We start from the raw sequence: 11,769 nt of genomic DNA, 5'->3' as shown, positions 1-11,769 counted from the left end.
GTTTATATATCAAATTTCAAACAACTGAAAAATTCAAAGATCTTGGTCTTGGAACATATTTCTGTAATATTAGGTTTGGTGCTCCACAGCAACATTCTGTACACAGACCAGTGCATTCTAATATTAAAAGGAAAACTATTGCAGTTTTTTGTACTGTGGTCTGGACAAAATGATCACAGAATGCTGCAATTTCACAGACCTTTGACACCATGTTTAGTTTTATAACTAGCAGGACAAATATGTTATACTCCACATCATACTGTCAAGTGGAAGAAACAAAAGGGCTAATTATGAAGTCTGGACAGAGCTTTTAAAATATGGAACAAGCTTTTGGTAGTCATTAGACTGGAAAAACAAAATAAATCTATCTGAGAGATCTAAATCTCTGCAAAATTGACAGTCTCTTAAAAAGAAAGACTGATCAGCTCAACAAAACCAAAAGACCTGAAAGTGGATAATCACAAATTCTTTCATCGGTTAAGTAAAGTTGTATCGCTATCAAAGTCCACAAAACTGAGATACCAACATGAATGGAAAACACAGAACATTCAGAACAAGGCACAAACTACTGATTATGCTCAATAACAAGCAGGACAGATTATACTTTGTCAGAAAACAGTTCCAAGATGAAACCAAGATGAACTTGGCTAGCATCGGAATGATGGAAAGGGAAAGGTATGTAGTAGGAGAAAAAGGTCTTAAGCTTAGAAGCATACTACATCATCTGTCAAACATGGATGTAGCTAATGTTATGGGGTGGGTACATATGGCTGCTAGTGAAACCAGGTCAGCAGTGACTGCTCATAGATGCAGCAGGATGAATTGTATGAAGTGTACAGGGTACTACACTCTCTGCTCAGACTGAATCAAATGCTCCAAAACTGACCAGACAGTGCTTCACAGTGCAAATGGATAATGTGTCAAAGCATTCAAAGAAATTGGATATTCTTCAATGGTGAAGTTAGTCACCTGATCTCAACCCAGTAGTCCGTGCTTTTTCATTTATTGAAAATAAAACTCAATGCAGAACGACTCACAAACAAGCAGCAACGTTAGGCAGATAGAACATCATAAGGGAGGAAACACAGGATTTAGAGATCCCAATGGGTTCTAGACTTTATCCAGTCATTGCTGTTCATCCAAGTATTAAAAAACAAGCCTCATGCTTGAAATTATATAAATTTGTCTAACTATTTTTGAGCCTCTGTAAATGGGGTATATGTTAAAAAATGGTTATAAACCCTATTTTTTAAATAAACACTCTGAATTTAACCTAAACGTCTGAACTTCAGTCACATAACAACTGATTTTGAATCTATTAATTTTTTTTTAAAAGCCAACGTATGAGAAACACTGAACTCAGAGATAAACATAGCATCATTTATGCAAAAAGAAAAAGAAAAGGAAAAAGTTGAGTGAACTTACCCTTTAAATAAGAAACTTGTCAAGGGCGATGGGGGCAGCACTGAGCCCAATTGTGTGGTCAAAGGGGAAGATGTTGTCAAGACTTACCATAGATAGTGCCATTTGGAAAACTGACTCAAAATGAGGTTCTTGATTGTTGATTGCTATGTTATAGCTTTACATCCAAAATACTTACATACTTGATGTAACCCCCCAGTAAAGAACCGCCATAACGCTCTGGTTAAATAGAGGCAGCTTCTCAGACTAACATGGGCAATTAAAATGATTTTACTTCAGGTTTGATCTAATCTCTATTTTAGTGTATATGTATGTTTTATTACCAGTATGGCTCTCCACGCCCCCTCTCCCCCGTATGGTTTACTGAGACCAGGTGTTCTACCTACCTGGACTTCTTTTTCCACAATGTTTCAGTATTTTAGCCGAGAGCCGTGCACACATCCAGTCTGAATCTAATGTTGTCATTAGGAAAACAGTCAGCACTCAGGTTTGATCAGCAACAGCGACCGCGTGCTTCCGCACAACAGCAGGTCAGCTGATTGAAACGGCACGCGGAAACAGTAAAGTCAATTTGAAATCGCCACTAGTTCTCCAAAGCACTCGGTCTTCACCCACAAACACCAGCTCTTAACGTAAAGCAAAACGTAACGTCTTTCTTTCGTAAGCGGATTTTTTTTAAGTGCAGTGACTCGGATAGTTGATGTAAAAGCAGTGGGCGAGAAAGATATGGCAAACAACGAGTCGCTGGTCGCATTGAATGGGACTCAGGTAAGTTTGCTTAGGAGAGTGTTTCTCTCAGACTTTGTCCCCTGCTTGTGTAATGTGGCACTTTTTTTTTTTTTTATTTAAGCCCCACTCTAAATAATTTACTAGCGCTGAAGTTATGCTGCTGTGTTTGTTTCCTCGACTTCACTGGAGTCATGTGACACGCTGAAGCTAGCATTACAGATGTGACTTTCGCTTCTTTTACAGCTTCACTGACAAAAATAAACTCCGTAATAAGTAATGTAATAAAGTGTACCCAGTGCAAGGCGGTTTGTTGAAATGTAAGTTCACAGGGGCAGAAGTGAAAAGCATACAGAGGAAAGGATTAGTTATCCCTTCGCATAAACAGAAAGACAGGTGTAGTTTAGAAACCATCCGGCTTTACAGTGAGGCATCCTATCCAGCTGTTTCGCCAAGTGTTGCAGTATAAGGCTGTGTATGTTATTCAGATTTAATTAAAAAGTTGTTGTTGGGATATCATGAAAAATGTGTCTGTTCCCCCGTCAGAGATGCAGTCTTTATATGTCTCTCTTTTAATTTTCAAAGATTTCATACATTGGGCACGACTGTAAGGAAATTCCAGAGTTCCTTGGAGAGACCTATGGCCAGTTTGCACGAAGGCTGGATCTGAGTTTTAATCAGCTCAGGTAAGATTAGCAAAGCGCACAACATGTAATCAGCTGCACATCTTCCTACATCTTCCTCTGCCTGCTACTGGGAGACATGCGTCTTCACATCAGGTGCAACTGAATGTGTACCCTGGGTTTACAGGTGGTCACAGTGTCATCAGAAGATCAGAAAGCTGAACGAGTGTTAGAACTGGGCTGGTGCCACGCTGGGGCGGGATAAAAGGCATCATCGATAAATGTGACATGCTAATTCAGGGGCAAATAGAAGAAAAGATTCCTCTGTCAGGACATGAAGGAGCACCTCATGGCAGCCGCTTCAGAGGGGGCTGCCATTTCAACAGCAGGACTAGCATAGTTGATGTGGCAAGTAAAAGAAAAGAGATGATGGTTATAAGGTGCTTTTGTTTCTGAAGCCCTTTCATGACTGTCAGGCCATGAAGCCATCTCAGTTGGGCCCTTTTCTGTTTAGAAATTGTTGTCTCGAGGCAGTTGTCTGTAGTGGGTATTTGGAGTTTAAATGGATTTATATAGTGCAAAACCCCTCAATTGAAAAATCTTTTTTAAGGTTCAGGAATATCTGAATGGGCCAACATGAGTTTCTTGGAAGCCCATGATCTGTTATCACAGAATTTACACACACAGTGCAGAGCTCACCTTTGCACAGGGTGTTGAGTAAGTCACAGTCCTTGTAAATCTGCTACGGTGGGCAAACAGAGATCTTTAGGTCCTTGGCTAAGCCTGATATACAGAAACCTGTCACACATTTTTCTTTTGTTTGTTTTGTCTAAACATCTGCAACTGGTAAAACAAAGATTTGTAGCTGCATTCTCATTACCTTGACCATCAGTATCCTATCATGCTCTTCATTCAAATATAGTCAGATAATTTGAAACATTTAAGTTTTTAAATAGCTAACAGTAGGCAAGATGATACCAAGTGTCCTTTTTGCTCACAATAAATATTTTTTTGATTAGATGACCATACGTGAGGTTCCTAAACCAGTTAGCAAAAGTCCTATATAGTATTACACCTTGTCACATGACTAAGCATTGTACTGAATACACTGTTTGACACCAATTGTTTTTAGGCGTTTCCTCAGAGGAAGTGAAAGCACGTAATCTCTCACAGGGAGCATTATGGCATGAGACTGCAACAACTCTTATGTCTGTGGGTTTTGGGGATATCAAGACGGGCATTATGTGAGTTGCCCTTGAAGCTGTCACGTTAAGAGCTTCATGTTTAGAATGAAATATTTATGACTCAGAAATGACTAATTTATTATTGGTTTTCAGTTCAGCTAATCTCAGATGTCAGATATCATTACTAAACTTCAAAGGGTGGTATGCACAGAGAAGTGGTGCAGAAGTAAGCCAAGCAATACTTGAACCATTTAGGGCTCATGTCTGTGCAATATTGATTGATGGTTTGGTAGTGGAAAAAGTGATCTTATACCATGCTTAATTCTAATGATTTAGCTTTAGATTTGGCTAGATTTTATTTTCAAAGCTGCTTTATTTCCCTCAATTTCTGGGTTCTGGTTCATTCTTATGCTTGTTGTGAAAATGAGTGTTTGTACAGTGTGTTAAAGCTGATTCCAACAACATTACATGACATTAATACAACAGAACATTAAAAGATGAAAGTATGCATTGCCAACATGCTAGTATTAGTTCCTTCTGGTATCACCATAAACACACATGACCACATTAGAAACTGGATAAACACGTCAACATGTGACAAAGTTGTAGCACCCACTGTTCGTTTCCCATTCCCCAGTTTTGATATACAAGAAACAATAAACCACTGATGCGTCATATTTTGTGCTGCTGTACAATGCATTGAATAATTTGACAAGGTTATAACCAATATTATTGGTAAAAGTTTCTAAGCACACTTTCACCTTTATAATATAGGACATCTGCACACCAGATAGGTAAACACTGTTATTTATCTCATAATGATAACATTCGAAATTCTGCTGCTCTTATACGTCAGAGACATTTGTGAATATTGACACCGTGACCTTGTTTCAATGTCAGCTCAAGCAAACCAGGTGTAAACAAATGCACATGTTGGTTAAACTCAGTGGACTACCTTCAGCATCGTGCACTTCTTCATGCTGCTTGACTCAAATCTAGAGGGAGACATTGCCAGAGTTTGTTGTAGCTAATGTGCTTATTTCTGTCAGCTCAATTGACAACACTCATCCAGCAACCTGACAATGAGTCACAACGAGAAGCAAGGTGCTGGCATTGGCTTTAACTGAGTCCTGTGTGGTTTTGTGTGCGTGTAGCGCATATGTTTGTTATTTTGTATGTGTGCTTGTGGATGTTTGCTTGCGTGCAGTGTTTGCGCATCTGTCTCTGTGAGCATAACTGTGAGTGGCTGGGCAGGTAATGGCAGGATGAAATTATGGTAGTGGGCTGTCACACCTACACCTCTCCCTCTGTGTGCTGTAGTGTCAGCCTGTCTCATCAATGTGTTGAGAACTGTGGCTCACAGTGAGATTTCTGTCCCAGGAAGGGCTTGGTTGGTATTGTGTTGTCCACTTTGTTCCAGGTCAGTTGTGTATACAGTGCTGTGAAGGAGCATGTGCTATGTTGACACGATTTCCCTGCTGTGACTGTTATATGCAGTGTTATCACCCTGGACACACGAGGATTGAAGAGGACATGTGTCTCTGAGTCTCAGGAAGAATCCTAACACTATTACAACAGGGATACTTGTCTTCCGAAATCAGACAAACCATCCTGATAAACAAATCCCAGTTGGGTATCAACAGCCAGTTGTGAAATCTTAAAACTCTACTTTTTCCAGTAAGCCTATTTTTATCAATTTAGTTATATATATATATATATTTTTAAAACCAAAGTATAGAGATATACTGACTGACTGAATTGGTCCATTTTCAGTCTTCTAAGCCTGGATCAGGTACTCAGCCTCCAGTATATCCTATTATGAGCCGGTTCGTTTCATGCATGCACGGTGGCACAGACAAGTTAAATATTATAAGCTTGGAAACACCTCACTGTGAGTGAAGACACAAAGTTTGCCAAAGTAAACTGTGGGTGAGGTACAAAGAAGATTGTAAAAACTAATCTAACTAGATGCTTCACTCAACTTTGCCTAGCTGAACATTTTAAAGAAGCTAACAAAAACAAAGTAGATAAAGCTACTTTGTTTTTCCAGAGCTCCGAGGCAGCCACAGGCAAGCATCCTTTGTGTGAGCCTCGGTATGAGCAAAAGATCAAAGTTGTTCCAAAGAAAATTATGGAGACAAGTGGAAAAGAAAAAAAGATTGATGTCCTCTTATTTGGTAAATTTATCCAAATACCGTAAAAGATTTGTTATATAAATCCGCTTTTGTTTGGTAAAGTAAAATATGCCAGATAAAGGTGGGCGCGCAGAAACATTTCAGTTGTTTAGGTGAGAGAAGATCCTGTAATGCACTCCAGCTTGTAAAATTTAATAATTTCTTGTATTATGAAAATTAAAATTGAAGCAAAATTTCCAAACAAGAGTGATTAAAGTTGTGCAATCACGGTGATTCTTTGAAATACCTTTAAATATTGGAGATACTAGAGACATTTGGTAAATGTCACATGAAACTGCAACTTTTACATTTTTCCATGCATGAGAAGATACCAATGTCTATTTTTCCTTGCAGTCAGTCTCAGTTTTCACAATATCAGAATTTCAAATATGACACTGATACTCAGGAAAATACTCAATAAAAAAGGGACAAAATTACAAATATATTATGTTATATTTTAGGATTCTCTTAGTTAGTGGAAAAAAACATAAACAACATTTTTAGATGTGCTTTTGGTGACTTGGCACCATATTTCCATTGCTGATCAAATAGAGTTGGTAACGTATGCTCTCACTATTTCTGTGAGAGAATGGTAGACTTTTCTTTGACTTAATCTTGGACTCAGACATTAAATGGCTGCATTATTCTGACCAGCAGGAGTGATAATGTTAGCTCCCAGATTAATGTTATATTATTATTAGCCATAGCCCCTAGCCACTAACTTAATGATTGCTATCTGTGCAACAATGTAGGAATGTAACCTGTTGCTGAAAGCGTTTGTCAGCGTCGTTTGAACTTATTAGGCACAGCATTGAATGTCAAGGACGTTAATTTACAGGTAAAAGTCAAGCACTCCACCTCTAAATTTTCTTACCACAAAGATCTTTAATTCAGTCGTTAACCTACATGGGCTCATATCCCTTGTGACCCACTCTATGATCTGAAACACTGACATTACTCTCTGGTATACTTAAAAGTCTAATGTCAGGAGTCGATCTGCTACATAAAATCCACCAAAGTTGAAATTCAGCCTGCTCTCAAGAATAGGAAGACCATATTGGACTTAGGCACACACATCTACTGTATGTGTGTGTGTGTGTATGTATGCAATGTGTGTGCCTCTGTCTGTGGGGGTATGTGCTCACCCAGGCCATGTTGGTGATGGCAGGCGTTTTGCATTTTAATGACAAATCAAGTATGCTAACTTGCATTTTAAAACGAAAGTGCTCTAAATGTCGCACGGCTGTCAAAATGAGATGTAAGTAGTCTGATGAAAAGAGAACAAAGAAGACAAAGTAGGGAGGCCTAGTACACTGAGAAATGAAATAAAACCTTGTATGGCCTGTCAACTGTGTCGTTTTATATTCATATCTAAGAAACATTATAGTATTACTCCGCTGCTCAAGCCTCACTCATCTGTCTCTTTTAATTCATCACAGGGACCGCTCTGTCTTTCAAGTTGCTGTATGTCAACACTGGAAGGGGCCTTCTAATTGACAAATGAGTGTCACAGACATCAAGTATTCCTTTTCTATCCACGATAGGTAGACTCTGGTTGTTTGATGGTTTGGGGAGGAGGGATGAGGGGGTCTGTTATTGGCAGAAGCCCAGTAAGAGGCATTAGACTGGGCCCAGAATGAGAAGTGACAACAGGAAGAGAGCCTGTCATTGTCTTGCCTAAGTGTTCAATCTGCAGAGATGCTGGTATGCAGATAAAGTGTCAGTTAGGAGGAGAGAATATGAAACATTGGCAGTATGAAGTCCTCAAATCACTTAACTGGGAGCAGCGTGTGTGTGTGCCTGGTAATAGTGGTGGCGTACTCTGTTCTGCTGAGGAAATATATTCCATATCTGATCCATCAGGCCTGTTTAGGCCGATATTCTAGGATAACCTGATCTATGTCTCATAAATTACAAAGTACGCAGAGCTCTCCCAGCGCAAAGAGATTTAAACCGGATAGATGAAAAGGACACGGTCTGGCAGGAAATAACTTATTCATATGAAGGACATTGATATTTCGTATCCTTCTTTGGTACTAATTTAAACTAGAATTTTTTTTAAATGATGTACTACTCCTGGGAAAGTCGCCGGATGACATAGCTTGTCTTTTTCCTCCATCTCACCAATTTGAGGTTGTGATTGCTGCAAACACTTTTCTCTCTGTTAACGGACAGTTAAAATGATGCCAACAGAAAGCCAGGGTAGAGAAATGCACACAAGTCGTGGGCAATTAGTTTTATCAAAGTCATATGTTTGGTACGTTATCGCTTAAGTCTTTTACATGAGGTTATATTTTGGACGGTCTTAATTATAATGCCTTTGGATAGATTTGAAATGATTAAGGTTTAAAGAACTTTTATCTCTGCAAGTTATGCTTTGCATGAGGAAAATTACACAACGTTATGGTTTCACTAATGGCTCAATCCACAGTGGTGACATGATCATCGTCCCTGGCTCAAACCAACACGCCGCTGAACAAATGCCATACTAATTCAAACTTTGGATAGACTTAAGTCAAGAAAAATGCTAAGTTACACTGACTTTCATCTTCACTTTGAAAGAGAGTAGATATACTTCTTGCAACATGCTCATAACTCTCACAAATCTCAACTGTGCACTGCTGATTGGCTCTTTGGAGACAATTGTGGGACAACTCACTTTTTCATATTTGTTTTTTTTTGTTTTTTTTAAATGTCTTGAAATGTCAGGATTCTTTGAGTGACGTACTTCTCTCATATTTTGTGGAGTCCTTATAAAAGGTCACCCTTCCTGCTGGCTTTTGAAAAGTTGTTGTGGTTTGTTTTGGTGCCATCCATTTTTTGAGGAAGTCGTGAGCATTACCATGGAGATAAACCACTGGCAAACCTCCTAGTTCATTAGAAATCCCCCTTCCTCCAAAAACAAAACAAAAAAGAAAAAAAAACCCACATCCTCTTAGGACGAGTTTGTGTCTAATTTGTTTTTATCTCGCTTTGAGTACTGCAAAACAAAGTTGGTTTCAAACTGCAGTTCACTGCTGCACCTCTTGTGTCGACAGGGAAATGCAGCTCTGCTCACGTTGCACTCTCAGTGCACACTTGAGGCGTTCGAGAGAATCTGACTTAGCTCCTGGCCTTCTTCTGCTGTAGTATACAACAAAGTTGTAGCGTTCCTGCTACCCCGATTGATTTAGGTGTGGGGTGGTTCCCAGGTGGAGCGTGCAGACGACAGGATGCATATCACCCGGCTATTTAGTGTGAATTCTGCAGACAATGATCACATGTGCTCCAACTGACATTACACAAACTTTGTACTAGGGAGTTGGCAGGATAAAGACCATTTAATGTCTGATCTGACTGATCCAGACATTTGTTATCACTTACAGCTCGGCCGGGTAGTGCCTACAAAAAATCTGGGCTGCAGTGGCTCTGGTGTAACACAGCTGAGTAGCTAGTCAATCAGCTTACAGCTGGACAGTTCCTTTATCCTGGGTACAGGATATATAGTATACAGTAAATCTTTATCTCATTGTTAAAACACAACAAAAGACAGACAGAACCATCAGTGTCAGGAGCTGCCGTCAGCCTTTCAGTGCATTCCTTCTATCTAAAACCATCTTGTGCTTAAGGATTCTGAATTGAAGGGAACATCTTTATGTTCCTTTTGTTCACATTATATACACTGGGCAGTGATGCCATTCCTTTTATGACTGCGTCACATTTTTTATTGTATATCCCAAGACGGATGGCGTGCCACTGATGCAGAGATTTACAGGCCTTCAGCTTGCAGTGGCAGGGCTTTAGAAGGGCCTGCTGACATCTAGCCAACACTTTGGAGGAGGAGTATAAAAGCTGACATTTTATTGGCTCTAAGAGGGAAGGAGAGAGAGGGAGAGAAGTCCTGGGGTTGGGGGCAGGGAGGGAGGGAGGGTGAGAGGAAAGAAAGGAAAAGATATTCTGTTTCTTTACTTTATATTTTTCAGCACTGCCAGCTGTCATGGGGAACTTACTAAAAAGATGGGATTTATTGGGTGTTATTTAGAAACCTGTCAGTGCTAATGACTACAGCTATGATTTCAATTATCACCCACTAAATATAGCTTAATTCACTGCCTTGCTGGCTATAATGAGCCACCCTGACATCATTTTTCAAAAATTCGATACCATGCTATTTTAATATTTTATGTTGACCACTGATTTAATTTTCCTCCCTGGTGCTTGGCATGTGGCAAGTTGGATGGTCAAAGCTATTGAGTTCAAAGCTATCCATGGGATATATTTTTTCCATTGACAGAAATCCAATTAGTTTTAGTACACAGTCTGGCTGAATAAAAAGGGTCTTAAAATCCACAATATGTTTCCTTAGTGTTTTAGCAGAGTGCAAAGTGATGGATCTTTATGATTTAAACTGATGGGGCCCAAGTGGACATGCTCCCTTTTCTACTTTGGCAAGTGAAAAACAAACTACCCGTATGTCTTAGTCATTTTGATAGGCATAGCAGAGTCTTTTGATATTGTGTAAACATCCGCTGTAAAGTGCATGCACCGGCTAAGATCTTGACTCCTACATATTTAAACACTTATTAAATACTTTACAGCTGCTACACAAATTCTGCCGAAACACCGTGTAAATATGAGAGAGGGAAAAAGTCAGATGTATAATTCATTAGTGACATGTTTAGTAAGTAGACCGTTTGGGGAGAGTTAATGCGTATTCAGGTTTTGACATGAGGGTGTGCATTTTTAAGCGAGCATTAAAAGGAAGATGATTAGGACTGGCATTTGGCTGTCAATAACAAGCTCGCTGCTTGAAGTTGATGATACGGGGGAATTTTGATAATGTAAAGCTGATTCCTTTTCTTGAGTCTTCTCCCTCCGTGACATATGTTTTATAGTACATAACACATGTACAAGTCATTTAGGATAGCCTCCAACAGTTAGGATCTCTCCATGTGTGCTTTGCTTTCTTCTAAAAAATGGAAAATCACACTACTTGAGACATGACCTGTGTCTCTTTAAAGACATAACTCAGGCACTGTTTATGTTCATCCCATCACATTTAGCTATCTCCCAGATTGATGATGTAAGCAACTGGAAGGCATGGAACATATTAAAGCAGAGCAGGGAGAGCCATACTTCTACTTCCCTTGGCTGAATCCCAGATGTGGAAAAGAGAAAAAGTAAGGGGGGGGAAAACGGTTTGGAGCCTGTTTTGGATGATGAACAAAGGAGCTTCCTTTGGTATGGCCTAGGCAGTTTTGGTCGCTTCATGGCTTTCAATCTCCCACAGTCTTTCCTAGAAGGCCCAGGGGTGTAAAGTGAAGACAGATACATGGCTGTATCCATGCCAAGATTTTAGAGGATGATGGCAGTTTTTGCCGTGATTTGAATTTTAGGGGATGATTTTTTAAGAGGGCTGCGTGATAAATGTTGTCAGTAGATGAATAAATCCTGTGACCATAAAATGCAGTTGGAGGCTGTTGGCGGAGATGGCAGCTCTCAAAGGCCTCGCGATTACTAACAGTCTGATCTTGCATATTGGCGAAGACGAGGGATTAATCTTATAACCCCTATAATTTGAGTCCAGTTTAATCGCAGTTCACCACTCCTGGTGTGATAAACTATGCCTTATTTGCTTGTTCTGCAGTTGCAGAACCGGCT

General features: G+C 39.6%; 1 protein-coding gene across 2 annotated transcripts in view; it reads left to right on the top strand.

Moving 5' to 3' along the window:
• Positions 1-1,845: 1,845 nt before the first annotated feature.
• lrmda (leucine rich melanocyte differentiation associated) overlaps positions 1,846-11,769 on the top strand; it is a 207,581-nt gene continuing 197,657 nt past the window's right edge. The window contains exons 1-2 of one of the 2 annotated variants that reach the window (XM_080869786.1): positions 1,846-2,190; positions 2,734-2,834. In XM_080869786.1, coding sequence (XP_080725912.1) covers positions 2,149-2,190; positions 2,734-2,834 — 143 coding nt within the window. In that variant the 5' untranslated portion in view covers positions 1,846-2,148. The remainder of the gene's footprint in view (positions 2,191-2,733; positions 2,835-11,769) is intronic. The other variant, XM_080869785.1, reaches the window with a different exon arrangement.

The sequence above is a fragment of the Rhamphochromis sp. 'chilingali' genome (genome assembly GCF_963969265.1).
Source record: "Rhamphochromis sp. 'chilingali' genome assembly, chromosome: 20".
Lineage (NCBI taxonomy): Eukaryota > Metazoa > Chordata > Actinopteri > Cichliformes > Cichlidae > Rhamphochromis > Rhamphochromis sp. 'chilingali'.
The sequence above is the reverse complement of the archived record's forward strand: the minus strand, read 5'-3'. Positions and strand labels throughout refer to the sequence as shown.